The sequence below is a fragment of the Penicillium riverlandense genome, assembly GCF_028828495.1.
Source record: "Penicillium riverlandense strain IBT 135883 chromosome Unknown utg000001l_segment0_segment0, whole genome shotgun sequence".
In the NCBI taxonomy this organism is placed as follows: Eukaryota; Fungi; Ascomycota; class Eurotiomycetes; order Eurotiales; family Aspergillaceae; genus Penicillium; species Penicillium riverlandense.
In genome coordinates this window covers 5,596,896-5,624,684 of record NW_026643194.1, presented here as the reverse complement: position 1 = coordinate 5,624,684, position 27,789 = coordinate 5,596,896, and the positions used below count along the sequence as shown (strand labels likewise).

Sequence of the window (27,789 nt, the reverse complement as noted above, 5' to 3'; positions counted from 1 at the left end):
AGCCAATCCCCTGTCAACATGCATGGGAAGCGGATATGGCTACCAAATTTGAACGGTCGAAATATATATATATATAGTTGCTCAGCAAGGACTGTAATAATCTGAGCGAACAGTTGGATCATGTTTAGACTGCACTACCGCGAACAACCGTTTTCTCAACCATTTATTCATAATGGATTAATCTTATGTATAATCAACGCTGGAATAATTATGCGGCTCGACCCGGCTGGTTTCGTGTCGCAGACCTCCCGAGGCAAGGCCAAATAAGGAATAAGATCGGCGTCTTGCGTGTGCAGAAAGGGGCGCATCATCATCGCCTGGGAACTCCGTTGTAAGTTGTTTATAACTAACGGTTGGGGTCAGCTTGCAATCGATTCTCGATTTCTAGCAAGTGCTGAAGGTACCGTCAGCCATGCACTTTAACCTGCTAGGCACTATTTTGGCCGCTCTGTCCCTCCTAGCGCCCACCCACGCCATTAATATCATCTCCTCCAACGATGATGGCTGGGCCGAAGCCAATATCCGGGCTCTATTTCAGTCATTGACAGCAGCTGGACACTCAGTGGTGGTCTCGGCACCGGCTGAGAACCAAAGCGGAACAGGTCTGTCTATCCAAGTGCTCCCGGATGCTTCACTTGATACTCATCCCCTTTGGTCACAATAGGATCCTCCCAGAAGGCTCCCACCAAGCTTACCGAGCCCTGCGAATTCAACAGCTGCCCTGCTGGAAGTCCCGCAGTCGGATACAATGCCTCTCAACCTCGCTTAAACTATGTCAATTCGTACCCAGTCTCTGCCATGAAACATGGTATCAGTCACCGTTCGCCTCAGCTCTTCGGCGGTGCGCACCCGGATCTAGCCGTAGCGGGGCCCAATGTGGGTGTGTTGCCGTACCAACAAAGCTGTTGCTAAAAGCAATACTAATAGCTTGTTCAAGGGTATAACATTGGCCTTGAAGTCTTTTTTTCGGGGACAGTAGGGGCGGTCACTTACGCCGCCTACGACGCCGGTATTCCCGCTGTCGCCTTCTCCGGGTCAAGTGGAAGTCAGACGGCGTGGAATGCCTCTGCATCGCTACCGCACTACAGCGATGTCTATGCAGCGCTAGCAACCAACCTGACTGACCACTTGATTGCAGCAGGGAAACCCTATCTGCCGTCGGATGTATGGCTCAATGTCAATTTTCCTTCTGTGTCCGATTCACAATGCTCCAGACCCGAAGACATCGCCTTCGTCCTGTCGCGCATCCACATAGCTGTACCATTTATCACACCAGATGACGTGAGGACATGTGGCACTTCGCGATTGCCTAGTGAGATCGCCGTGTCACTGGCCTCTGGCTGCTATGCGAGCGTGTCGGTTGGAGTGGCTAGCACCAAAGAAGATGCCAATTCCACTGTACAGGCTGTTGCGCTCAAGAAACTCAGCAAGATTCTTACATGCTTGCCGACATAGTGATGGCTGCTTCTGGAGATTACCCGTAACGCTTAACGCTTTGGGTAGCGTGCAATATGCATCGGACATGTAGAAAACCACCAGCTCTTGAGTACGCTTGCTCTCATATGCATGTACAAATCAAACCCTAAGCAGATTTATCATTCAATATCTTCTCTCTCGCTTTGAAAGTATCTACCTCTCGGCATCAGAACGTCCCAAGGGGAGGTCGAAAACAAGTGTTTAAAAAGGGGAGTTCTCTTTCTACTGCTTCGCTCTGCCAAATCGCCTCAGGATGGAGACGCTTACTGCCCGTAGTCTCACGGGTTTCCCCATATGCGTTCAGCCAATTGCTTAACTAGCAACAGCTTCTCCCACATCCGCTCCATCGTGACCCCATACCCTCCGCCAGCACTCATGCTAGAAAATCCACATTGGGGACTGACACCTAGAGAGGTATCAATGACCTCTGCGGTGCTGCGACCTTGCCCTTGGCCAATTATGCGCGCTGCAGCATTCACTCTGGCAGTGAGCTCATCGATATCTTCCATGTCTGGTGACTTGGTTGACACGACGCCCAACACCACGTTCTTCCCGGTAGGTAAATGGCGAAGCGGTTCAAAATCACCAGCGCGGTCAGTATCGTACTCAAGATAAAAGGTGTCATAGTCGAGTTCCGTGAACATTTTTTTCGCGATCCTTTCGTATGATCCGCTCATTATATGTGTTGATCCCGCCATGTTACCACGACACAAATGCAGGCCGACATGCAGATCATCTGGCTTTCCCGTCAGACATTGGTTGTGGGCCCAGATGTATAGATCAAGCAATGCGTCTGGATCAACACCATCTGCCTCGCAGCCCGACCGGAACTCATCTGTTACGAAGAATAAAAGACATGGGTCATCTATCTGAATTGAACGCAACCCCGCATCATAAAGCACACGAAACTCGGCTGTGTACGCCGCTGCAAGATCGGCGAAGTATTCGCGGTCATCCTTATAGACCGATGCGCGATAGGCAGTGCCTTTAGCCATTTGCATCTAAGCTTCGTCAGTGAAGCATAGGGACAGAAGGAGATAGAATTGATCCTCAGCTTACATGACCATGGGTGACAGGTGGCATTGTCAGCTTGCATTCGCGCCACTGCTCCGGTGCAAGGAGGCTTCGGAGGGCATGCCACTCTGATAGGTAGGGGCTATGTGTGTGGCATATATGGTCCACAGCCACAATCGAATCCCGAGTAGAGATCTCAAGTTCCTGGAGGATCCTGACTGTGGGAAAGCTGGTCCGATAGCCCTCAGGAATCGGGATAGCTTTGATAACCTCGATCCCGGCGAGGTTCTCAAAGAAACCTGAGTAGAATACAACGCGTTCATATTCGCCCGACATGATTGGGCGAATGCCAAGTTCCAATTGTTTGGTCACGGCCGTACCGATTGCAGCCTTGGTTGGTTGATGAATTTCCTTGGGGATTTGCGAGTACGGGGCCGCCACGCCAGCCGCTTTCCGGACAGCCAAAAGTTCCGGGGGCCGCATGAGGGAGCCAATTTGCTCGGCACGAAAGATGGGGGTCATATTTGTGAAGGGAAAATAATCTTTAATCGAGGTATTCGGAGTAGGGGTGGCTTTTAGAAGTGTGGACGTGGGAAGGTGCAGACTGTATCCGGGATCGGGGATTCGGTCTCCGATGCCGTTGCTTTGCATGTGGGGGAATTGCGGATCCATTTGTGGGGAAGAGATTACGAGGTAATCAATCGCGCGGAACACCGTTTACCTAATCTAAATAGTTCTATCTTGATTCTTCTTCCAAGTCCGTTTCTGGCCCCAGTCGTTTTACTCGGATCGGGCACTCTTCGTCTTTTTGCTTCTCAATTTCATCATCAGGAAAACCAAGGCGTACGATGAAACGCAGAACAATGCTGTGATACCGGTCTGTTGATTAATGGGAGACATGGTCAGCATACCAGAAATTAAGCAGAAGCAGGTCTACTCACGTCTCGCCAAGAATAGTAATTTTCCTTGAGATTGAAGGTCTGGGCGTAGTCTGCGCCCTTGGAATACTGGCAGAACGAACAGGTTTCGGTGGAATTTCCATCCAGAAGGTAGCCGGATTGTGATACCAGAAATTCGGCCATGTATTCCCCGCACGTCTGACCGGAGGGGACATTGAAGCGCACATATTCTGATGGCTCACATTTCACAGGAACGTCCCATAATACCTCGCCAAGAAGACCGCCAACAAGGTAGGTAAACGGATCCAAGTAGTATATCCAGTATCTCCAGAAAGGTTGCATCTGGGCGTATGGGACGACCACGCCACAAAAGCTGACCAAGCCTGCCCCGATCAATACGGGGTTCATGACGGCAGCAAAGTATTCATTAGGCGCGTACGCTGCGATTGCCTGACCAATGGAAGTGTACAAGAACTCGTAAACTATTTCTGCAGTTAGATAGACGTGATAATTGACGCGATTTGTATGCGTAAAATCTTACAGATCATCTGGAGATAAACGTGACCGGATATGCTGGGCAAAGTTGGGAACCCTGCTGTGAAATACCAACACAGGAAGTATAGAGTGGCACAAATGATGAGGTATGGGATTTCGGTGACTGTCTGGGCTCCAATGAAGGCAAGCCAGTGATATGTCTTGGACTTCAAGGCAAATAGGTTGTTAGCACCATTGCTGCTATAATAATTATGAGCTAGATAGACGTACCTTCTTCTCGCGTGTCTCGAAAATGTCACGGTTGTGCAGAAAGAAGGGTTGCATCTGGTTGATACACCCTGGAGCGACGAAGATGAAGTTGAAAATGGCAAACAATCGCAGTTGGAGAGAGAAGGTACCATCTTCAATTTTCCAAAAAGTAAATCCACTGAAGAGCGCAGCAAAAATGTGCAGAATAATTTTGTTCCACATATAATCCTGGAAGATCTGTCAGTGGTTGTGCAAGAGCAAATTATTGTACACATACCGGAGAACGCCAAATCTGTACCGTAAGGCGCTTTGAGACTGTGACAAACTGAAACCAATGCGAAGTTGCATAGTCCGCCGTATCCTCCACATAACCTGGGTCCAATCTACTGGTTTGGTTTAGCGACTCAAGCTCCGCGAGCGCCATCTTGCGATCTTCCGATTGATTCCACGTTTCGATCCAGTCAACCTGTCCTGAAGCCTTGCCCTGGACCACATCGATAATGTGCTCGGCTGGATTGACATCATGTGGGCATGGGGCACCGTGACGGGCAAAATAATCCAATATCTTCTGTGAGTCTTTTCCAGCTAGAGGAATATTAGCTTGATAAAAAAGGACTTTGTCATCGTATACTTACTTTCTCCAAAATATGTCATATTCCCACCCTTGGCGAGGAGGAGAAGACCGTCAAACGCATTGAATAAGACTGCCGACGGCTGGTGAATTGTGCACTTCTGTCCGTTAGAATTCTGCAAGTTTATAAAACGAGCTACGATGTACTCACTAAAACAGCTTGACCTCCATTCACAAGCTTTCGCAGAAAGCGAACAATGTTGTAAGCAGACTGGCCATCTAAGCCAGATGTTGGCTCGTCCAAGAACAGCAAAGTTGGTTTAGCCGCAAGCTCAACCCCTAGGGTTACTCGCTTCCGTTGCTCGATGCTTAATCCTGCACCAGGCACTTTCTGGGGTCAATAGCCGGAAGATGCAGGGATTCAAGAAACTTACCTCCAATCAGCGCGTCACTGATACCACTCAGCTCCAGAAGCTCAATAATATGATCCACGTAGGAAATCTTTTCCTCATAGGAAATGGCAGACGGTTGTCGAAGAACGGCGGAAAAAACCAAAGCTTCTCTGACAGTTGCTGTGGCCTCGTGGACATCCATTTGCTCGCAATAGCCTGTTGTTCGTTGGAAGCTTATCCCTTGCGGTCGGCCGTCAATGAGAATTGAGCCATAAATCTCTCCGCTATCTTTCCGTTGGGCAAGGACGTCCAAAAGACTGTAGATGTATACTCAGCATTGATCAAGGGATGCCCATGGTTCGATTTCATCCGTACGTTGTTTTACCTGCTCCCGAAGCTCCCATCAACGCCACGAGGCTCCCTGGCTTCACGAAGCCAAACACTTTGTTCAACAACTGCTTCTTTTCACCATGGAATGGAACGAGATAGTCTAGATTACTCCATGTAAAAGTCGAATGTTTCACGGATCCCGACAGCGCCATTGGATCTCCTTTTTGCTGGGAGGACCGCTGGTTGCTTTCGTCGTGGTGGGCGCTTCTTTTGCTCCCGCGCTTGTAGAGTAGAACCGACGAACCACCCTGACTGTTTCGCATTTCAAAGCCAACGGCGGTCAAGAAAATGAAGAAAGCCCAGAATCCCACGATAATACCAAAACTCCTCCATATATGGTGAACAGAGTAGTTGTATTGCTCGCGGATGTATGCCGCTCCATCGATGACGCCGTTCTTATCGCTGCCCAGGACTGAGCATCCCCGATACGGAGATGCGTCACTTGAATATGAGCTCCCATATGGGATGTAATCCGGCTGAACACACTTCAGCTGGCGCCCGACGAACTCATTGGCCATTAGTGCTTCAAACGCGTAGGCACCTGGGTTAAGATAGAATATCCAACGGAACCAGACATGCATCTTGTGAAAAGGGATAAGATATCCTTGTAACCCATATTTCAGTACTAATTTTGTGAATGTTCTTTGAATTCACTCACCTCCGTACACAAAAAAAATGGTGGACAGCAACCCCGAGATTTTTGAGGCATTGCCAAACTTTTTGCACACCGCGCCGACGGAGCGGAATAGCTGTGTGAAGCACAGAGTCTGGGCAATAACGATGATCCAAAAAGTGAAAAAGCGACCGGCATCCATCTGGAGTGCAGCCAAAAAATATAAGATGAGAGAGAAACAGGTAACCTGAATCATCACCACGGGAATATCGGTAATGGCATTCGCGATGCAATAGGCCGTAGGACGGTAGAAGCCAAAGCGTTTCTGGCGAGAGAGAATCGGACGGCCCATAAACGATGCGGTAGTCTCGGACATGGACTCGAGGAGGAAATAAAGCACCGGGAAAAAAAGCACACCCGGGCGCATGAAAATAGAAGAGCTGTCTTCGGGGAGGTTATAGAAAAGGCTACCACACACCAGAGCTTGAATGGTCGCAGAGGAGACTTTAATCACCAGGGAAAATTTATCTCCCCACATGATCTGGAACTGCCGCAGAGTACAGGCCCCAATCTGGTCCCATATTGTGGCTGTGTAAACGCTTTGCTGGCGAGGAACATGCTGCTTCCGTTTCTCACTTGCCACCGCCATCATCATATCTTCCGCCTCGTAGCCCAATTTCTCGGGTGGCTTCATGGAGTTAAGTTGGACTTGAAATGTGGAGCTATTGACATATCGAGATTCAAACTCTTCCGGTGTGCTGGGGACTGTGTCTTCTCTTCCAGGCTGAATTATGCGTTCGGTGGTGACCGTGACCGAGGTAAGGAAATCGGCGATGTTGGCGCCTTGGGGACAAACAAACCCCAGGTCTTCAAAGTATTTCCGCGCAAGATCGCGAGCTCCATAGTATGTCACGCGACCTTCAGCCAGCACCATAATTTTGTCGAACTCGTCGTAGATACGGTTTCCCGCTTGATACATTGTCGCGATGATTGTTCTCTGGTTCTCATCCGCTTCACGTCGTAACGTTCGCGCAAATTCCACCGCAGATTTGGAGTCGAGACCACGGATCGGATTGTCCCACATCTGGACAGGACTCTGCGGGACGGTAGATCAGCCATTTGTTTCCAGTACGAAGTCTAAGATTTGAACAAATCATACCTGGCCCGCCATCACTTCGGCCAACGAGACTCTTTTTCGTTCTCCTCCGGATACCCCTCGAATAAATTCGTTTCCGACCAAAGTTTTCTTGGTGTGTTCGATACCCAAAGACTGCAGAATGCCAGTCCTCTTCTCCTGCAAAAAATCCTCCCGCCTTTTCATGTGCTCAGGGCGCTCATTAGGAATTTTGTTTCGAAGCGCAAACTTCATCGTACGGTTCACGGTTAAGGTTGGGAAATGTAAATCATCTGACATCAATCAGCAAACGCGATCCACATTGCCTGGTTGATTACCGAATACCCTCATTGTTGAACATGATCTGTTGGCGAAATCGCTGGGCCTCTTTATGGCCCATGCTTCCATATCTGACTTCACCCACAACTTCATCGAACGTGTCCCGGTCATTGGACAGGACACGTAGAAGCGATGTACAACCGGATCCAGGGCGGCCAAGAACTAACAGCTGTGCAATGAAGATGAGAGACTATTTTCATCTGGGCCATGGTAACCAGAACGTACCATTTCTCCAGGATTCACCTGGCCCGAGATATTATTCAAAATTGTCTAGCAGGATGTCAGTCCGCATTGCCAGAAAGCGTGATCTTCGTATTCTCACCCTTTTGGGCCTTTGGTTGCTTTTTAATAGTCCACTAAACCGGCGGGGATCAACCTCTGACCATAACGTGCTTCCCAACGCCGACTCGGGTGCCGTCACTCGGACGGAGAGATTGCGGAACGTAACCGTCAATCGCTTTTGAATATGGCCACGTCCATCCTCTATGTCGGCCGGCGTGGCCGTACCAGAAGACGGAGTTTGCATGGCTCACTGTAACTGTGACAGACTGTCGGACGTATGCCAGGCAATAGCTGAATGAAAATTTGCTCGACAGTGGTACTTGGATTTCGAGGAACTACAAATTCTTATAACTTCAAAAACTGCTATCGTTGTGATTTTTAGATCTAAACCCGTACTTCCGGTCCCAGTCGATCCATCAAATAACCCCACCAACCACAGCTTGCTATTAGACCCATCGTACCCACAGCGGAGCACGGAACGGATATAATCCGGACGCGCCTTTCCGGGCTCTCGCGGAAATACCTAAAAATCACTTGAGATGCTCGTCTGTATACTTCTCCCGTCGGTCACTCCCGGTCGTGCTTTCGATATCCGAATATCCGACTGATCACGTGCATGGGCACCCACGCGCAGCAAACGGACCAACGACGGACAGTGCTTCCTCTCTGTTCGACTCTCCTTCGGATATGGCTGGGACTTCCACGACAGCCCCATCGGCATGGCGAATCCCGAAGGCATGCCAGGAATGCCGCAAGCGTAAAATCCGCTGCAACGGCCTCAGTCCCTGCAAAACGTGTCAATTGCGTAGCACTCCGTGTGTCTATCGCGATTTCATTCGGCAACGCAGAAAGAGGAATGATGACAAGGCATCCCAGCAGCGTCTTGACTCCGGGGAAAGAGAGCCACGTTCACGTCCTGCCTCGCCCAGCTTGCCCCAGTCTGGGCGAAACGCGTCCCTCATGCACGATTTCCCCAACAGTGTGTCCGCAACACACATGGCATCGCCTTCCTGCCAGATGCAGCTGTACTATGGCCCAACATCGCACTTTTCCTTGATGCAGCATATCTATCGAGACCTGATCTCTAATCACCCTGCCCAGCTTCAAGCTCCCTCCGGCCAGGTCGAGGAAGCCGGAGCCGGCCTGGACCTCTTCAGTTTCCGCCGTATATTCTTCGGCACCCCGGATACTCATGAGGCGGGGAAGGGACTCAATGCTGGGGAGGTTTCCTTGACCTTTCTCCCATATGAGCTAGCCAAGTTATTTCTCTCCCGTTATTTGTCAACACTCTACCACCTCACGCCATATCGTCCCAAGAATGACTTCGAGCTTGCCTTGGATCAACTCTACAACCCTTCCCCCTCCATTCGTCCAGACACGCTCACCCAGGCTATTTTCTTGCTCGCTCTGGCATGTGGATCTCTTGGCACACAGTACTTTACTTGGGGAGACATACTCTTTGAACAAGTAAAAGCTTCAGTGGCCGCGTTCGATGATGTAGTCAACCATCAGACGGTCCAAATATCATTACTAATGATAAGTTCTGCCTATGTTAACGTGGGCTCGGTCCTCCGCTGACTTAATTCAATACGCCCATTTTCAGAGCGAACAAGGGCGCCCAAATTCGACCTTTTTGCATCTCGGGTGTGCTGCTCGCAAGGCCCTATCAGCTGGCCTGCATAAGGATGCACGCTATGATGACACACAGAGCCAGGAAAGTATAGATGAGAGACGAACGACCTTGTGGTCTCTCTATTTCTTTGAGACGTAAGCCGGTATCTTATTGAATTGCGAATTATTTGCCTGACCTTGGTGGATAGATGGTTTTGTTTTTCTCTCGGCCGACCAACATCTATGTCTGTGAGAGACATTGCGACAGAGTGTACGCAGGACCCTTTCATCCGGCTACTGGTGCATCTTTCTCAAACGATTTCCAAATCGGCCGACCAAATCTATGGGCAGCGGCACGAATCTCTGCTGCACATGTGGAAGGTTGCTCGGTCGATTGCGGAAGACCTGCGTAGCCACGAGAGGCAGCTAGAGCAAACTCTAGGGTTTGGATTATGCGCTGCCATACAAACAGGATCTCTTGGAGTCCGGCAAACAATTTTCACGACTTGTGAGTCCATTCTAGCTCTGCTTCAGAGGACAATACTGAGGACCTATAGTATACTACCATATTCTTCTCTTAACATTTCGCCCTTTTCTCATTTTTCGTGGACGCTGGCAGCGGGATATGAAAATGTCGCGGCATCAGTCCACGAATAGTGAAACAGATCGGCCCACTGAGACTCCCTCATGGTTGAATGAAGCCTGCACTCATGCACTCACTGCAGCGCAAAGAACAATCCACCACCTATGCGAAGCGTCCCATGTCAACGATCTTGTTAGGGTAATGCAGTCTGATTATGCTCTATAAGCATCGTTTTTCATGCTAACTAGGCGCTAGCAACTGCGTTATCATGGATATTTTATGGGCAGTGCCTGCTTCACATTGATATACAATTTTCTCCACGACTCAAATTCCGCCTCGGACCATTTGCCGTGGGTTTATGCTGCATTGCAGAATTTGTCGACAATGAGAGCCGGTGATCCCATAACCAGCACCATTTCGGCTATACAAACCGTATTGCGAAAGATCAACCCCTCATACGAGTGGTCACCCTATCCGAAGCAGGGCAGCAGACATGAGGTCAATTCGTTGGTATCTTCGACAAGAGCTCAAGATCCCACCCCTAGACATGGTCAGCGTTCGACAATGACTAGCCTCGCAAGTCCATCTCAGCAATCAGGGTCACATCCGGATCTATCAGCATTTCAACCAACCCTTCCTCAGGTAGAGATACCAGACACTGTTGGTTCCATTGGATCTGGTGAGGAATTGCTTGACTTCACACAATCCGACATGGGTTGGAACTTTGACTTTTCTACCATGGACCTGGAAGCATTCTTCTCGATCTACCAGTCGATGGATGCTCCCATCACCTAATTGATCCGCCCTTCCTTACCCTTGGCGCAACTCAATTGGTAACCTTGTAATAACTGTAAGTAAGAATTGCAGTTTATTTCTTTGGAGAGCTGTCGGACTCGAACTAATTGTCAAGGTATCTATCTTAACCTGGCTATGTACCAAAGAAATACTCTCCCGTATCACTTCTAGGCCCACTGACTCTTTCTCATGCTCCCTAGTTTTGGGAAACTCCGCAATCAATACCCGCGGGTGATATCGAGATTGAGCGGCCCTAGGCCGTCCTACATACGGCTGTGTGATTTAAGATCAATGGGCTCATTGCCATTGTTCCGGTCGCAGGCCACAAAATATCGCCTAACCTCGATAATCCACAACAGTTCTTGATGCTAAGATCCCTGGACCACATTCGCACATTACTTGCCAGAAAATTTTCTTGGGCCCCGCCGCCGTTGATTCCCTGGGATAAGACGCTGGGCGTATCATTTTCGCGAGCGAGGGTATCATCATCGGCTGGCTCGCTCTGGCTGGATTCTTTACATTGACTAGCTTCGCTGTGGTATATTATGGCGGCTTCTTTCAATGAATTATGTGCCATGTCTATTCCCCTAATAGAGCCCTAGTATGTGCTCTTGTCAGTATACTGACCCCAATCTGCATTCCGGTAGTAGTCTCTTCCCGGTATCGCCGAAACAAAAGGGTCAAAACGGTATTTAGTCCACGGGTCGAAGCGTACAAGGGACACGGTTCTTGGCCCTCGATCCGTCTCCGACCGGGCCCCCACGCTGGGCCCGTGCTTAAGAACACCACTTTGCCAAGCACCGGAGACCCTTTTCTTAACTTTCTCTACTAGGACTGCCGTCCAATGGCCAGTTCTGTATCCATCCCCGATGGATGCTCCCAGCCTCCCAACACCAATTCGGCCTTGCCAAGCGCCACCGGAATTCTGGCACGGCCTGTCCTTGGGCATATCTTAAGCGGAAGTTGGCCGACCCTTCCTTGGCCAAACTTTGCTAAGCTCGAGTCCGCATGGAAACAGCTAGACACTCTCTTGCGTACCAAGGCAAGGTATAGTGATTTGTACACGAAACTGTGCCCATCTGCTAGCTGTATTGGTATCATCAAGAACAAAAGGGATCTTCCTGCAAGTTCCCCCGCCTTTCGGTGATGCTATCGAATAACATGAGAAGCTATGTTACAGCCAAGATCTCTTGGCCCTGCTCCAGGCTTAACAGGTTCCTTCCGATGTGTTGCCGGATGGTCAGTCCTTGGAGGAGGGAGATGTCCTAGCAAGCTTCTTTACGCTTGTGCTGTTTGCCTGCCTCGTCTTGGTTCCCCGCATGGGCCTCTGATCGCCTTCATTCACGACTATAAAAGGCCATCTTCTCTTCTTTCCCCCCATCATCACTGCATTCTCGCATCCTTGTATATCTCCCACTTCCGCTCTTGATTCTGCGCAATTTCTCTCCACCATGGCAGGGGGAAGCAAAAAACCAGTCAACATCTTCCGCCTGAAGAATCTCGGTGAGCCACAGGAGGTGTTCAACTGGCGTCTGTGGTTTGCCGTGCTCTCATTCGGTCTAATGGGCGCTGCACGAGGTGTCGACGAGGGCTTGATCTCAGGCGCTTTCGACTCGACTGACTTCCAGCGGTACATCAACTACGAGTCTTACAGCAAGGTCGAACAGACCAACATCAAGGGTAATGTGTCTGCGATGGTGCAGATTGGATCGGTCGGAGGTGCTCTCTTGTGAGTCCAGCAAAAGTCTGCTCTGGCATGGTTGAGCTCTAATCCTGGGATCGTGTTTATATCTACAGTGCCTTCTTAGTCTGTGACCGCATCGGCCGAATCTGGGCCACACGCCAGCTGTGTCTATTGTGGATTCTGGGCATTGCCATCTTCATGGGCAACAACGGGAATCTGGGCGCTGTGTACGCCGGTCGTTTCGTGGCCGGACTAGGGGTTGGGCAGACGGTTGTTGTCGCGCCTATCTATCTGGCAGAGATTGTACGTCTGCACTGTCGGCTGTTAGAGCTTCACTGACCACCCTAGGCCCCCGCTTCTATCCGTGGTCTGTGTACCTGTGTCTTTACGGGCTTTGTCTATTGTGAGTTATATAAGTCAAAGATATGTATCAAAGGAAGAAATGCTAATCATTTGGGCAGTGGGAATTGTGCTGGCTTATTTCGCGAATTATGGTTGCGAGAAGGTATGATCCGCCTACCCTGCTAATGCTCCCAGCGCGGTTATTAACAAGTTTGATGTGCTCTAGAACATGGGAGACAACACACACAACCGATGGGTATGTCGAGGAGCATACGAAATTCTATGTCAGATACTGATGTGTTGATAGGAGGTCCCGACCAGTTTGCATATCATCTTTGCTGGCCTGGTATTCCTACTCTCTTTCCTCCAGGATGAGTCGCCCCGATATCTGGTCAAGAAAGGCAAGCTGGACAAGGCCATCGCCAATCTAGCTCGGATCCGCAATCTGCCTCCAGACCATGAGTATGTCGTCCGCGAAATCAATGCGATTCAGACATCGCATCAGATGGAGATGGAGGCCACAATGGGATCGGGTCCATGGGGCGTGATCAAGGAGGCGTTCCTGATTCCGTCTAATCTGTATCGCATCTATCTTGCTTCGATGACACAAATTTTGTCCCAGTGGTCGGGTGCAGGTAGCATTACCATCTACGCCCCGGACCTCTTCGATTTGCTCGGGATCACTGGGTCGAACGAGAACCTTCTGGTCACAGCCATCTTCGGTATCATCAAACTTCTCGCCGCCATTGCATGCGCCTTGTTTCTAGTGGATGTCATTGGTCGCAAGCGGGCACTGCTTCTCGGTATCGCATTGCAAGCAATCGCAATGATCTATGTCGCGAGCTTCCTATCAGCGGTGCCCGAAATCGGGGTCGTGAAGGATTTCAAGATTCCTGACAGTCAGAAAGGTGCCAGCAAAGGCGCGATAGCCATGATCTACATCTCGGGCTTCGGTTGGGCTCTCGGGTGGAACTCGATGCAGTATCTCCTCACAGCTGAGCTATTTCCTCTCCGGATTCGGGCGCTGGCCACGTCGCTCGCCATGACGCTGCACTTTGCAAACCAGTACGGCAATGCACGAGCAGTCCCTAACATGCTGCTCCCCATTTCCAGCGGCGGCATCACCCCCAAGGGCACCTTCTGGTTATTTTCAGTTGTCACTGTTATTGGGGGCTTGTGGGTGTGGTTCAGTGTCCCCGAAACGGCCGGTCGGTCCCTTGAGAGCATGGATCGGCTCTTCGCCCTGCCTTGGTTCCAGATCGGCCGCTATGGGAACCAAGATGCGGAGGTGCGCGACCAGGCCGTCGATGAGAAGATGGACATGATGGCAGAGAGCCGCGGAACCGCTCATCATGTCGAGAAGCAGGGTGTCACAGCGGATGTCTGACAGACAATTCTGGTGCTGCAATAGTAATAGCTTGACTCTATGAATATTCTAGGATCATTATGAACGAAATTTGTCAATAATATGTGCTTAATATTTCGGATCCATTCAAGCACCTCGAGTAACACCTATAGCGCCCGGCTCTTTCTTCATCTAATTGACCCTAAAGCCTCCATCTACTCTCCCTGTTGATTCGGAGCAGGCCAATGATATTTCCTCCTTCAGGGGAATAATCACAACCCTCGCCTTGAGTGCTGCTTTCTCTCGAGCCCGCTGGTCCCCGCAGATTGGTGGTCGGCTCGTCCCAACATCCATCTCGTCCATCTCGTCCAGAAACTCGTCGGGCAGATCGACGCGGATCAAGACACCTCGCGACTGGAAGAACGTCTCATTCCAACTGGCGATGTGGCGGGCCAGCCGGCGGCTGTCCATTCCCGCCATCGCCGCGACCAAGTTTCGCTGCTCCTGACGTCGACGAGCATGGCGCGCAATGAACAACGCTGGGATGGCGCCGAAGAACCCGAACATCAGGCCGCCCACGGCCAAGGTTCCCAAGCCCTTGCCGATGACAATCTTCCATTGCTGACGCGACAGCTTAGCTTCGTCACAGATCGTCTGGGTGAATTGGGCCCAGTGAGTAGCAGTAATTCCATGTGAAGCCAACTCCTCCGGGTAGTCAAAGCCGGACGAACAGGCATCAGAGCGAGAGGGTACCTGAAGACCCCGAGACAAGGCCGACGCGAGGGCAAACCCTGGTACCTCCGCATGAGGAAGCCAGACGGGCGGTTGGGTTTTCTCGTCTGCTTGGAAGTCCACTAGCGAGGAGGTGTAGGTCGGCGGAGGGTCGTGGGAGTTGTGGTCCATGGCGCGAGTCGGTGGTGCGTGCGAAAGTTTGGCAAACAGGCCAAGCAATAAATAATCAGTTGAAACGACGACCATTATTAAATATCCAGTCCCGCCCTCTCCGTCATCCAGTGCTGCCTATGCCTCGTTGATAATCATCGATCTCGTATAGATCGGACATCCATAGTTAGTCATGAGTCAGTCCGAACTCCGATCGAGGGACGTGCGCAGCCCACCGCGGTTCGCATCTCTTCCCTCAGTCAATACGTATTATTCTCCCCCCGGTGGCCATCATGACGTCTCGCTATCGTGTCGAATGTACGTTGAATCCTCTTAACCAATTAATCCACATGTCTTGGTCTAGTGCTAATCCTCCCGTAGATGCGCTCAAGGTAATATACGACCTATCGAACCAACGCACGCTAGACTTAGCCCCCTTCCAACTGCTCGCTGACTGCGCTAGACCCATCGTCGCGATCAACTGATTGAATGGATCAAAGTAAGTTACTCCCTCAGTCCCTGCGTGCACGGCTCAGCCCCCCTCCTAGGGCCTTCTGGCCGTGCCCTTTGTGCTGCATTCGCAGCCCACCACCATCTACCACGAAAATAGCGAGCGCCTCAAGACCGTCGCTGCCGACACCCACCAGCGCTATGCAGAGATCATGCGCGACGTCGAGAACCTGATCCTCGACCACAGTAAGTGATTCCGAACATTCAGCGGACCTGGTAAGCTCAGGTCTGTTCCTAGTCCACCACACCCGTCACAACGAGCCCGGCAAATCCAAACTCAAGCTGCTCGTGCCGTCTATCGGCACATTTTTTACTCGGCTGTATCTGGAAGATGCATTCAAGTACCAGGATGCACAGCGGTTCATCAGCCGGCGGCGATTTGTCGCTCCCTCTTTCAATGACATCCGTCTGATCCTGAACACAGCCCAAGTATTAGCTTTGGTCCGCTCCAGCGGAGTGAAATTGGTCACCTTTGACGGGGATGTGACGCTCTATGAGGACGGGGCTTGTCTGACGACCGATAACCCGGTCATCCAGCGAATCCTGCGTCTGCTGCAGCTAGGCTGCAAGGTTGGCATTGTCACCGCGGCCGGGTACAGTGATGCGCCCAAGTACTACGGAAGGCTGCAAGGTCTCTTGGATGCTGTGCACGACTCCCCCACTCTCACTCCCGAGCAACGGCAAGGTCTTGTTGTGATGGGAGGGGAGAGTAATTTCCTCTTTCGATTCGACCAAGCCTCGGAGGATCGGTTGGCCTATGTGCCACGCAGTGAGTGGCTGCTGGATGAGATGCGAGCCTGGCGCGACAGTGATATCACCGAGCTGCTGGATATTGCCGAGTCCGCTCTGCGTGCTTGTGCCGCCAATCTGCAGCTCCCGGCTGCGGTACTGCGCAAAGACCGCGCTGTCGGCGTCTACCCACTGGAAGGACAGAAAATGCATCGCGAGCAGCTGGAGGAGACGGTTCTGGTGGCCCATAACACCGTGGAACGATCAGCAGTCGGGTCGCGGCTGCCATTCTGCGCTTTCAACGGTACGGCTGGGAATTCTTTTCCTGGGTGAGGGATAGCTGACCCTTTCTCAGGTGGCAACGACGTCTTCGTCGATATTGGCGACAAATCCTGGGGCGTGCGCGCCTGCCAGCGGTACTTTGGCGGCATCTCCCCGTCTGAGACCTTGCACGTTGGCGATCAATTCCTGTCGGCTGGTGCGAACGACTTCAAGGTATGTGTGGTCCATCCCATCCCCATGCCAGAATGCTCCAACTCATGCTCTCTGTGATTAGGCCCGTCTTGCGTCCGCCACTGCGTGGATTGCCAGCCCAGCCGAGACCGTCGATCTGCTTGATGAGTTGGAGAAGGCCGCGTGATCTTCATGGCAATTGCTACTGCGTTCGTTGTATTAACGGATAAGAAAGGGGAGTTTTAGGGATCTCAGGTATTTTAGGACGGCATGTTGGTGTATTCTCGATAGATCTATCTATCTACGATGCATCCACAAGAGTCCTTGGAACCAATACTATGGGGGAAAACAATAAAGAAGAAAAGTGAAGTCTAATAACAATCATCAGAGGATTTCGAACATCATCATAGTCTTTCCGATCCACAAGCATCTGGAGTTTGGGCTGCGCCACGTCATACAAAGCATGATTGACATCCGCCTCCAGCAGAGGCTGTAAATTTTGGCACCGAACTCGATTGACGATGGGTCTACTTCAAGACATGGAACCCACTAGCGGTCATGCTTCCCAAGACAATATATAAATGATTGCACGGGTTCATGGAAGAAGGAAACGGTTCAAGGAGTATTAGGGAGCGAGGGAACAGAATAGAGCATAGCGATATCTGGACCACACTGAAAGGACCAGCGTTAACAGTCATGGAGATTGAGCGCAAGACTTAGGAGGTCACTGCTAGTCAAGTTTCTGAGGTCGTGACGTAGGATGGAAAGTGATGTGGATTGACGATAGAGGGAGAGACGATCAATCAATTACGTACTCTCATAGCAGGACCAGACCTCTTGGCTGCCAGACGCCGAGCGGCCCGAAAGGACGTTGACAACATCCTGGAGCTTGAGCCAGAACTCGGATTTGGGCCGGCGGCGCGCCCAATCAGTCTCGGTGGCCTCCAAGCCCGACTCACCACCCATCGGCGAAAATAACACCTGAGAGCCCTGGACGCCGATGACGGCGGCAGACAGGGGGTCCGCGTTGATCTCGTCCGCGGACTTGCCCGCATATGTCTCGATGTGCTGCATACACTTGATCGACATGCGCAGGGCACGGACGCGGTCCATGGGTGTCGGCTTGCCACCCTGCTGGAAATGTCCCGGAACCGCAGCGCGCGACTCAAAACGGCCCTTCGCCTCTTCCTTGATCATATCCGCGATCACCTGGGTGGTGTAGGTGCCGGATGCACATTCATTGCGGAGAATGATCTTGCCCGCACGGTTAGCACCTTTGTCACGGACAAAGTTGTCGCGCAAGAAGTCAATATCGCGTGATAGCATCTTGATGTTAATACCCTCCTCGGGGATGTAAACGGCGACGGCGCCCACAGACAGGCCGGCCATTGTTGCGATGTAGCCCGACTTGCCGCCCTGTGTCTCAATGACAAATACACGTCGGCGGGATGAGGAAGCGGACTGTCGGATGGCGTCGCAGAAATCGATCAGGGTGTTCAGGCAAGTATCGCTTCCGAGTGAGTACTCTGTACCAGGGACGTTGTTGGAGATTGTAGCTGGCAACGCAATAAGAGGAATTTTGAAGGCATCATACTTTTCCCGCGCCTTGCGGAGCTGGCTGACGGCCGTGAAAGCCTCGAAACCACCAACCACAAAGAGAGCATCAAACTTGTAGAGATCGAAGCACTTGGCTGTGGTCTCCATATCCTCTGCGGGCAAACTACGGTTCGTTCCAATGTCTGAACCACCTTCGTTGACCCAGCTGTCCGACTCTAGCCACTTGACCTCACGCACTGAACCCACTGGTTTGTCGGCATGATGACGGCACAGGCCAGGAAATCCATTGTGAATCGCCAAGGGCGTATGGCCTCGCGTCAGACAGTAGGCAACGGCGGCACGGGTGGCCTGGTTCATACCACCGGCAGGGGCGCCGACGTGGATGATGGCGATCCTCATTCTCTGGAAGTAGTCAGTACCTGCCATCTAGAATGGGCTGGGTGCACGTGCGTACCTTAGCCTCTGGGACAATTAGTTTGGGATGCTCCGGAGTTGCGGTATGGAGATAGGCCTGATGATATTCCTTGAATTCAGGATCCCGGAGGGTCATCGCGGCGGCAAAGTCCTTTGCACGGATCTTCGCCGTGACATTTTTGGTCGCTTGCACCGCTTCCATTAACGGTGTGCGCATGATCTTATTCTCACGGATCGTGATGACGGGAGACGGAGACTCGGGCGACATCTCCAGCACGGCCCGAACAGCCTCAACACCCTGTAGAGTCGACAGCCATCGATCGTATGCACATGCCGCACCTCCTCGCTGCGTGTGTCCCAGGACGGTCACCCGTGTGTCCAGACCCAGACGCTGGGTGAGAATATCTTTGACAGTCGCGCTCGAGATCTTGTTCAACTGACGATCCTGTGCTCCTTCGGCCACAATCACGATTGTGCGACGTTTGCCTCGTTCCTTGCGATTCTACCACGGCGAGTCAGCGCATTTGGTTTCTTCAGAAAATTTCAACACATACCTTGGTGATAATTGAGCACATGTCATCTTCCCAGTTGTCCCGCGGAGGGATCTCCGGAATGAACAACCAGTCGGCACCAGTACTTATAGCTGCCATTAGCGCCAGCCAACCACAGTGCCGGCCCATCACCTCAATGACGAAGCCCCGCTGGTGGGAGAAGGCGGTGTCGAACACGTCGTCTACTGCATCACAGATCCGGGTCAAGGACGAGTAGCAACCGATTGTCGCGTCGGTACCGGACATATCATTGTCGATAGAGCCCACGAGACCCACTATATTAAGCACCTTGTAGGGGTCGATCTGCTCCTGGGACAACTCGCCTGCCCCAACAAGGTCCGCCAGTAGGGATGGCCATTCTTCGCGGAAGACGTCGGCACCGGTCAAACTGCCATCACCACCACAGACCACCAGCGCATCAATGCCCCGCAGGATCATATTCTTGGCCGCCCGCAGGCGACCCGCGCGTTCCCGAAAGGCCATGCTCCGGGCAGAACCGATCAATGTGCCTCCGCGAGACAGCCAGCCGCGGACATCTTCCCAGTGCACCTGGCGGATCATATTGCCGCCGTTCACCAGACCCTCGTATCCCTCGAAGATCGCATAAGCTTCGCAGTCGCAATGGATCGCCATGCGGACGACCGCCCGCACCGCGCCATTCATGCCGGGGGCATCACCCCCGGAGGTGAGGACGCCAATGCGGCGTCGCTTGGGCGGCTGGACGGGGATCTTGGCGGTCTCCATCTCAATGAATTGGTTGGAAGGCCAGTCGGACACGTCGAAGCGAGGAGAGGAGGAAGGACCGAGTCGGGAAAGGATGGTAGGGAAAAGAAAGGAAGGAAGAAAGGAAGAGAAAAGATCTGAATGTTGCGATACAACAAAAAGAAATAGGCGGGGGTTCGAACCAATTCCGGTGAGAAAAAGCGGGAGTGGGTAGAGGGTACGTCACCGAGTCGCTGAGATGCTGTAATGCCCAGGTGGATGGAGATGATGATGAGACGCAGAGTCGTGCTGGAGCGGTGGAAGATTTTGGCAGAGCCCAGTCCGCGACAAAGCACAACCGCTGGTGAGTTAGTTGTGAACAAAGAAAAGCAAAAGGTACATGGTTTTCGGGTGAAGCCAGAGCTAAGGTGCTGATGTCATCGCCGGATCCCAGGGCGAGCAATGGATGCCTCAGGCGCGAAGGGCATCCAAAAACCGGGAAGGAATGGCGCCATGTTCCACCTGGATAACAAGACTAGAGGGATCAATAATAACAAATTGAATCCTGTCTCTGGTACCTACGTCCCGAACCATCAGCCTCACAGGAGCCATCTCGTCACGTGACTCTTTCACCGCGACTCCCGCGACACGACCTCCCCATTATTCAGTTCGATCGCCGAGCGCCCCAAAGACGACCGATGCAGCGGAGGGGATTGGCGCTCCACCCCGACCATGGCCAATTCCTTTACTCTCCCTTTGCGCCCATTGCTCGAGACGCACGATCGGTCAGACTCCTTGTCCGCTGAGATCGCCCAGATCAACAACCAGTGGGGTTCCTTTCGAGAGGTAAATGAAGAGATCTTGCGAACCCGCATTGCCAAGGAGAAGGAGCAGGATGGCACCCACGACGATGAGGAGGGAGCAGAGGCCGACACGACCGAACGCCTGGAGCAGCTATACAAACGGCGAGCGGAAATCACGCAGTTTGCCATGTCAGTAGTCAATGGAGCTTGGGCGACTCGAGGCTGATAGTATCCAGGCAAGCGCACATGGAAACCATGTTTGCACTTGATTTCGTGTCCCTTGTCCTTTCCAAACACTCCCCGCGCCAGGCTGAGACGTCCATGTCCGCCTTCCTGAAACAGGTCGCACCCCTCGGTTCCCTGAATTCCGAGGTCGTCGCGCCTCCTCCCAGACCCGATGCCGCAAAGAAAGATATCTCGGTCATATCACGCGGGTGGAGAATCCAGAACTTCAATTCGGCTGCTAACAAGCTCCTGAGCGCCGCCTCCCGACTCGGGACGGAAGTCATCTCGGAGACACGATACTGGAATGAGGTGCTGGAGGTAAAGAACAGAGGATGGAAGATATGCCGTCTACCAAGGGAAAGGCAGTCGCTAGGCGTGCAATATGGCTTCTTGGAAGGTAATTCTTCTCGATCTGTTCATGGCGCCCCTCGCTAATTCGCCGTTCCAGCTACTCCGAGCTTCCGCGACCGTGGACTGGCTTGCCTACGACGAGCCGACGACGGAGGATTGGTACTGGACAAAGGATTAGTTCCGTCTAAAGCTCGGTTGGTCCGCGTTCAAGTCAAGCGGCATGATCAAATCGTTGGCTGTTCTACGTTGCTGCGCCCTATATCGAATGATCCTGAGTCGATTGAGCATCGCATTCTGCAAGCGCGTGACACTGTGTTTGAGGAGGAGCTGTTCCACGAACTAGTCCGAGAAGCTCGGTCCATGGCCACGCACGGCGTGACGACACGTCAGGACCTCATTCGAATCCCCGCCTCGGAGGACCATGAAATTCTGATCGATCTAGTGGATGCCAATGACGATCGTCGTCAGTCCAACCTCTATCATTCTCAACAAGGCCTTCTCCTTGCGGACGCCCTATCCCTCTCCGTCCGTATTCTGCTGTCCTACGCCCATCGTCAGAATCTCCGACGTCGGACCCAGGCCCCGCCGCCGCTGACTCCGAAGCGACGACCTTTCCCAGAATATCATCTTTTACGGCCGGCTATCGCTTATTTTCAGCACATGTCGCATGTCCGATGGCTCGAGTCATTCTTCAAGAACATTTTTGGCGTCTTGCAAACAGCTGGTCTCCATTCTGCCCGATACACTGCCGATTTTGCTTCTACATGGAAGCCAGCGCATGTCTCTCATGCTGAATCACCCGTTGAGGCATTCGTCGAGAAGTTTCTCACGCCCTTGGAATCTACATTTAGCGGGAATCTACTCACGCCCGGGGGAACTTTTATCGTCACCATCCGAACCAATCTTGCTGCGCCACCATTCGGCACCAACTTCGACGTGTCTTTCAATATGCCGAAATACGCCGACCTCAAATCACCCGGTCGCATTGCCTTAAAGGACGAGGTCGAGTCTGCCATCACCCATCTCCTCATGCTCGATGTCGTCTTCACTATTGCTTCCCATGGACAGCCAACATCGGAGCCTGTGCAAGACACGAAAGAGCTAGAAACATGGGATGTGGTGTATCCGCATCTGGGTGAGTTGTTAATGCCATCCTCCAACCCCGAAAGGCACACAAAGATGAAGGTCGCGCTGTCCCGTTCCGAACTTTCTCTCGAAGCCTACACTGTGCGCAGCATTGATGGTATCGGTCGAGGAAGGTGGGAACTCCGTTCGGAAGGCTCAAAATCTCGGACCTGGAAATCCAGTGTATCGATGGATCAGCCTTCGCTGATGGACTTTGTTGCTGCCGAGTCGTCTGGCGGTCAATGAGATTTACGCAAGCATTTGGAGACTATAGTCAAAGTCATGTTTTTGCCATCTAGACTCGTAGAGGAGCATATGGCGCAAATCTCACAAAAGCACTGGAAGTTGTGTTACGATTCTTATCCCACTCATGTATGAATGCATTGGAGCGCTTTGATACCCTTACTTACAGCATCACATATGGAATCAAATTTACACTCGGGCAGCCTAAGATATGGAGTTTTTCTTTCGTGGTGTCCCAGCCGAACGGCCCTAGTTACAACTTTGCCTTCAACGCATTTACCGCTTCCCGGACCGTCAGTGTCTCCCGCAACCGCCTCTCGCCCAGGCCATATGCTTCCGGCAGCCAGTCGTCTACGTTTTCACCCAAAATCATCCGCGCTAGCGCCTCGCCACACATCAGACAATTGGCCATGCCATAGCCATTGAACGCAGCAGCTATCCACTCTCCGGTGCCACTTCTCCCCGTCAGCGCCGAGGAAAGTCGCCCAACCAAAGGCAGACCATCCGACGAGAATCCCATGACTCCACTCCACGAAGCCACTTGGTGCCATGAAGCAGAGCCGTTTTGACCAAAGAATTGCGGCAGCACCGTTCGGAGACGGGACACTGAGTGTTCAGCCACGGAACTGTCGTCGGCGGAAACGGATTCATCGACTCGTGTATTCTCGCCGCCAAAGTAGAAATAGCCCGTTTTAGCGCTCTGTGCTAGATAATACAGTCCATAACCATGTCGCTTGGACACGGAGTCGTACGACGGGGGATAATGGAACCCCCACGAGATCGAACTACCTTGATCGGGTACTGATTTCTTGGGGTCTTGGACTGTCATCGTGCCTTTAAAAGGATGGACCCGGCCTCGCAGTCGGGGCAGGAGATGCCCGCAGTACCCATTGGTGCAATGGACAACCGATTTTGCGCGCAGTGGTCCTCGAGGTGTTCGAAGCGTATACGGATAAACAGTAGTCGTGGGAGATGTAACGTTTGGATTGTATTCCACAGACTCCACAGGTGTGTTCGTCTCAATAGTTAACCGGTCTGGATACTTCTTCAGCAAAGCTGCAAAGACCCTTGTCACCAGACGATATGGCCAGACCGTCCCAGCAGGGAGTATCGCTGCACCGGCTGCTCCGTGAACACCGTATACCTGGAAATCAAGTCAACCAAAGGATACAGTACATGTTTTTAAGACAGAATGGCGAACCTGTAATGCCGTAGCTGCATCAATAATTGTATAGATGCCTTTCATGGACGGATGGTCTCCCTCCAGACGTGCAATGCTCTCCCTGAAATCCCGAAACTTCTCATCAGTCAAGAAAACTCTCAGCTTCTTCAGCTGCTGCATCTCGCTCACTTCCACTACGCCTTGTCCTTCAATCAGCTCTCGCATCTTTTCTAGAGTGCGAAATGTAAACTTCACAATTTTCCCTGCCTCTTGCGGACCATAGCTCTGTGCAAGATGGGAATACTCTTCTCCAGCATTGGCAGCCATTTGGCCACCATTGCGACCTGTGGCCCCAGAGCACAGAGTGCGGGATTCCAGAATAGTTACTTTGGCGGATGGATCACGCTCCAGCAGGTTCTTGGCAACTGTAAGGCCTGTGATTCCAGATCCAATAATGGCATGGTCTGTATCGGTTGGGAGAGTTGAGGATTGAGTGTTTGCCAGGGCATGGGGTGGATGCTGCCAGTAAGACTGAGTCGGCTTTGGTCGAGGAAGACCTGGGTCGGCCATGACAAGGTCGAAAACTAGCTTCCGTCAGTCTTTCATGGCCCATGCGGGTTGGTTGAGGACAGCTGTTTGAAGTGTGTTTCTTTCTTCCCCCAAGGAACGAGCACCACTGGTACTTACTGAGCTTTTCGTCCGACGCCATGTTGTTATTCAATCTCTAAAAAGAAGCTAGTGGCACTGTCTACCAAGATTCCAACAAGAGATGCAGGTGAAGCCCAGACAAGTCAATCGATGTTCTGAATGGATCAGAACTCGTGTGCGGGGTTTATCTTATCGCAGGGACAAGTCGATTTGGGAGAATGGAAACACCGGAAGGAGTAGGCTACACGGACTTCTACAAACTCCCGATTCTATCTCAAGGCTGTCCTACGGCGAACCGATTTTGCTGGCTTTATGGCCTTCCTTCCCCTATCATCGTACGATATGCCCAACATCGTTGAACAGCACCAGATGTGAATGGAAACCGGCGGTCTAGATCCCAGGAGGATTCTTTGGCTGTTGGGCTTTTCAGTGTCATTTTCAAGTATTTCAGTCAGTCATTAATTCACCAAATCTAGGCTAGGTCTAGGTACATATCTACATGTTGCGGTATGTATGTATCTATGTATGTCGTAACTACATGCCTGGCCACATTCCACTCAATAATAAAGATTCGCGGCTAGCGATGGAATGTGGTTTCGTTTTAATAAGATATTTAATATCCTTAATCATTTATTCTTTCCTCCCCCTTTTGTACTTTTACACTCCAGCTTTCTGCGTTTTTTCTTCAGACGTCTCCAGATGAAGCTCTCGTCTGTTCTCCTCGCCCTTTTTACTCTTGCCTCTACGGGGTTGGCAAAAACAACATGCACTCCAAGCTTTGATTATTGTGCAGACGTGTTGACAAAGTCCAAGGGTTGGTATACCTGCGCTATGCTTATGTTTTGCTAATTTGTGTAGGTTTCACGGACAAGGACCTCCAAGATGTCCTTAAAGGAACCGACCTCGCCGATGAGCCCCTTCAAAATGTTTTGTTTCATTGCACGAACCCAGGAATTGTGGGACATCCCAAACTTTGTCAGAGTGGCTGCAAAGATCCAGAACAGGAAGGTAGCCACTCCTGCTCGGCGTAAGTTTATGCGGAAGTTACATCATAGTAATGGCTCTCAGACTAAAAACCCAGCAGATGATTTGCTATGTGCAGGATTCTGAGATACGGCTACTTGATCAGAAGAAATTCAGCATCACTTTCTAGTGTATTTAATTTACTATCATCAGACCTAGTTCAAATTCAGAGACTTCTTGTCTCAATCTCTGTCTTACTATAGCCACCCGTGACTATCAAGATCACATTGGAATCACCTTCCCATCATACAGATTAGGCCCATCCGCCTTTTCCCATCCTTGGACACGAATGTTGGGAAGTTTCTGCTCTGATATGGAGAGACTTTTTGTATAATGTCTATCACCTGTTCAGCACCGATCTCCGCTGGTATGTCCGTATAGGGACTCCGGAGTTCTCTACGCAACCAATATTTAAGTTAGCCAGACAGGGTGTTTTTCCTCTTTTTTTTTTTTTTTTTTTTTTTTTTTTTTTTGAACCAAAATAAGAAAAGGCCTGTGAGATATACTAACGCCAGGGGTGACAGCAAGGACAATAAAACCTTCGTTGGCATACTGTTGGGCATACTGCGTTGGTGGTACTTTGAAATATGGACGGGTCGGTGTCCGACTCCTTCCGACCAAAAATATATATCATTGGCAACAACTACCCTCCCAAGCTACTCTTCCCAGTCGAAATTAACCACTATCCGACCTGCTACCTGGCTCCGGCGCAGCTTTTCAACAGCCTCTGGCAGCCGATTAATTGGATACACGGCGCTAATCTGCTTGAGCATTCCTCGACGAGCAAAATCCAGCGCACCCGCCGTGTCCCTTCGACTGCCCACGAGCGTCCCCTTGATAGTCAAGTTCTTGAAGATGAACTCACACGGATCAGTGCCAAGCACCATTGTTTTGGCCGGCGGCAAGCCAATACACATTATGATAGAACCAATGCGGTTGCCAATGTAAGAAACGGCTGACTTGTACGCAGCTGGAGCTGTTACGACCACTCCGTGCGCGCCGATGCCATCCGCAATCTGAATCACAGCCTTGGCAGGCTCTGCTTCTTGAAAGTCTACGAATGCCTCTGCACCCATCTCCATTGCCAAGGCTCGTTTCGAGTCCCCGTTGTCCACCACGATAGGCCGCATCCCCATCGCTCGAGCTAGCTGGACCCCTTGAATACCTACACCACCGGCGCCTCCTGGAAAGACAACCCACGCTCCGGCTTGCAGGTTGGACTCTGTGAGAGAACGGTAGATTGTGCTCGCGCTGCACATGATGGGCGCCGCGATCTCGTCAGGGATCCCGTCAGGGATAGGCGACGCGTACCGTGCCGGCGACACAATGTACTGTTGATACGTCCCTGGTGTGGTCAGCACATCCCGCACCTACAAAACTGCGTGCTCGAACATCAGACTGACCAGTGGCCATTAGACCGGTGTGAACTGCCTCTTTGCAGTATGTCTCTTTGTCATGCCAGCATAGTTCACAGGCGCCACACGTGTCGAGAATCGGCTTGATCCCAGCTCTATCACCGGGTTTAAAATTCTTAACATTGAGACCGACCTTCACCACCACTCCAGCACCCTCATGGCCAGGGGACCGTACACCCCAATTTGACATCGGGGGGGTCCCCAGATCACCCTGCATGAGATGGATGTCAGAGGCACAAAGCCCAGTGAAGTTGAGGCGGATCAAAACATCGTCGGGGCCTTAGTAGAGTCAGTTTTCATTCCCAAAAGGATGAACTAGAAAACAGAAAATACCTGGCTCGGGAACAGGAACCATTTGCACCTCCATATGAAAGTCCGGCCCTTCGTTGACCACCACTCCCGCTTTGCAGTGGGTGGGGATATCGAACTGAGGGGTATCTGTGAGGGATCCCATTCTGAATACAGTTGGTAGTAGATGGACAGGAATATAATGCTACACTTCTTGTGCGATGGACCAGTCTAAGAACTGTCGAGCATAGCCAGCTTAATAACGCCCTTCCGAGGCACAGGACGAGATTTAACCGCGGTTGTTTGAACCCCTCTTCATAACATCATGGCAGCAACTTTGAGGTGGGTTCTTCTCCGGAAGGCCCCCTCCTTGACTTTGGGGAAATGTGGGGTAGCTTTAACTATAACCGGATCTCCGCCTCATATCCTACGGACATTAGGCCGATTGGCGCTTTTCCGACAGCGGATGCACAGAAAAATCACGAAGCTTAGCCTGGAAAATAGGCTGGCGAAA

At 51.5% G+C, this 27,789-nt stretch overlaps 13 protein-coding genes across 13 annotated transcripts; 7 read left to right on the top strand and 6 right to left on the bottom strand.

The window, feature by feature from the left end:
- Window positions 1-412: 412 nt before the first annotated feature.
- On the top strand, window positions 413-1,455 carry N7474_002276 (5'/3'-nucleotidase SurE; the record flags this gene model as incomplete). Its single annotated transcript, XM_057193691.1, has 3 exons — window positions 413-602; window positions 665-880; window positions 938-1,455. 3 exons carry the CDS (start codon window positions 413-415, stop codon window positions 1,453-1,455), a joined length of 924 nt encoding a protein of 307 aa, XP_057058644.1.
- Window positions 1,456-1,754: 299 nt separating this feature from the next.
- On the bottom strand, window positions 1,755-3,162 carry N7474_002275 (cobalamin-independent methionine synthase II family protein; the record flags this gene model as incomplete). The annotated part of the gene is made up of 2 exons (XM_057193690.1): window positions 1,755-2,477; window positions 2,536-3,162. The coding sequence occupies 2 exons, from the start codon at window positions 3,160-3,162 to the stop codon at window positions 1,755-1,757; spliced, it is 1,350 nt and encodes a 449-aa protein (XP_057058643.1).
- A 108-nt stretch (window positions 3,163-3,270) lies between these two features.
- Window positions 3,271-8,078, bottom strand: N7474_002274 (putative ABC multidrug transporter; the record flags this gene model as incomplete). The annotated part of the gene is made up of 14 exons (XM_057193689.1): window positions 3,271-3,369; window positions 3,432-3,871; window positions 3,931-4,090; window positions 4,155-4,361; window positions 4,411-4,718; window positions 4,769-4,865; window positions 4,916-5,091; window positions 5,139-5,413; window positions 5,472-6,027; window positions 6,145-7,195; window positions 7,259-7,506; window positions 7,559-7,721; window positions 7,778-7,822; window positions 7,875-8,078. The coding sequence occupies 14 exons, from the start codon at window positions 8,076-8,078 to the stop codon at window positions 3,271-3,273; spliced, it is 4,029 nt and encodes a 1,342-aa protein (XP_057058642.1).
- A 443-nt stretch (window positions 8,079-8,521) lies between these two features.
- On the top strand, window positions 8,522-10,102 carry N7474_002273 (Zn(II)2Cys6 transcription factor; the record flags this gene model as incomplete). Its single annotated transcript, XM_057193688.1, has 3 exons — window positions 8,522-9,391; window positions 9,438-9,601; window positions 9,655-10,102. The coding sequence occupies 3 exons, from the start codon at window positions 8,522-8,524 to the stop codon at window positions 10,100-10,102; spliced, it is 1,482 nt and encodes a 493-aa protein (XP_057058641.1).
- Window positions 10,103-10,155: 53 nt separating this feature from the next.
- N7474_002272 (Transcription factor) lies at window positions 10,156-10,823 on the top strand (the record flags this gene model as incomplete). The annotated part of the gene is made up of 2 exons (XM_057193687.1): window positions 10,156-10,226; window positions 10,316-10,823. The coding sequence occupies 2 exons, from the start codon at window positions 10,156-10,158 to the stop codon at window positions 10,821-10,823; spliced, it is 579 nt and encodes a 192-aa protein (XP_057058640.1).
- A 1,451-nt stretch (window positions 10,824-12,274) lies between these two features.
- N7474_002271 (putative MFS quinate transporter) lies at window positions 12,275-14,236 on the top strand (the record flags this gene model as incomplete). Its single annotated transcript, XM_057193686.1, has 6 exons — window positions 12,275-12,552; window positions 12,621-12,810; window positions 12,856-12,910; window positions 12,969-13,012; window positions 13,076-13,105; window positions 13,157-14,236. The coding sequence occupies 6 exons, from the start codon at window positions 12,275-12,277 to the stop codon at window positions 14,234-14,236; spliced, it is 1,677 nt and encodes a 558-aa protein (XP_057058639.1).
- Window positions 14,237-14,386: 150 nt separating this feature from the next.
- Window positions 14,387-15,097, bottom strand: N7474_002270 (uncharacterized protein; the record flags this gene model as incomplete). Its single annotated transcript, XM_057193685.1, has 1 exon — window positions 14,387-15,097. One exon carries the CDS (start codon window positions 15,095-15,097, stop codon window positions 14,387-14,389), a length of 711 nt encoding a protein of 236 aa, XP_057058638.1.
- A 329-nt stretch (window positions 15,098-15,426) lies between these two features.
- Window positions 15,427-16,955, top strand: isn1 (IMP 5'-nucleotidase ISN1; the record flags this gene model as incomplete). Its single annotated transcript, XM_057193684.1, has 6 exons — window positions 15,427-15,468; window positions 15,540-15,575; window positions 15,625-15,772; window positions 15,825-16,619; window positions 16,671-16,810; window positions 16,872-16,955. 6 exons carry the CDS (start codon window positions 15,427-15,429, stop codon window positions 16,953-16,955), a joined length of 1,245 nt encoding a protein of 414 aa, XP_057058637.1.
- Window positions 16,956-17,575: 620 nt separating this feature from the next.
- N7474_002268 (ATP-dependent 6-phosphofructokinase) lies at window positions 17,576-20,034 on the bottom strand (the record flags this gene model as incomplete). Its single annotated transcript, XM_057193683.1, has 3 exons — window positions 17,576-18,727; window positions 18,780-19,241; window positions 19,294-20,034. 3 exons carry the CDS (start codon window positions 20,032-20,034, stop codon window positions 17,576-17,578), a joined length of 2,355 nt encoding a protein of 784 aa, XP_057058636.1.
- Window positions 20,035-20,454: 420 nt separating this feature from the next.
- N7474_002267 (mediator of RNA polymerase II transcription subunit 17) lies at window positions 20,455-22,742 on the top strand (the record flags this gene model as incomplete). The annotated part of the gene is made up of 4 exons (XM_057193682.1): window positions 20,455-20,612; window positions 20,661-20,984; window positions 21,032-21,417; window positions 21,469-22,742. 4 exons carry the CDS (start codon window positions 20,455-20,457, stop codon window positions 22,740-22,742), a joined length of 2,142 nt encoding a protein of 713 aa, XP_057058635.1.
- Window positions 22,743-22,992: 250 nt separating this feature from the next.
- On the bottom strand, window positions 22,993-24,610 carry N7474_002266 (NAD(P)/FAD-dependent oxidoreductase; the record flags this gene model as incomplete). Its single annotated transcript, XM_057193681.1, has 3 exons — window positions 22,993-23,883; window positions 23,941-24,485; window positions 24,589-24,610. 3 exons carry the CDS (start codon window positions 24,608-24,610, stop codon window positions 22,993-22,995), a joined length of 1,458 nt encoding a protein of 485 aa, XP_057058634.1.
- Window positions 24,611-25,248: 638 nt separating this feature from the next.
- On the top strand, window positions 25,249-25,575 carry N7474_002265 (uncharacterized protein; the record flags this gene model as incomplete). The annotated part of the gene is made up of 2 exons (XM_057193680.1): window positions 25,249-25,367; window positions 25,422-25,575. Coding segments are annotated over 2 exons (273 nt in total), but the record flags the coding sequence as incomplete, so codon positions are not given.
- Window positions 25,576-26,228: 653 nt separating this feature from the next.
- On the bottom strand, window positions 26,229-27,441 carry N7474_002264 (zinc-dependent alcohol dehydrogenase; the record flags this gene model as incomplete). Its single annotated transcript, XM_057193679.1, has 3 exons — window positions 26,229-26,917; window positions 26,976-27,266; window positions 27,321-27,441. The coding sequence occupies 3 exons, from the start codon at window positions 27,439-27,441 to the stop codon at window positions 26,229-26,231; spliced, it is 1,101 nt and encodes a 366-aa protein (XP_057058632.1).
- Between the last annotated feature and the right edge of the window lie 348 nt (window positions 27,442-27,789).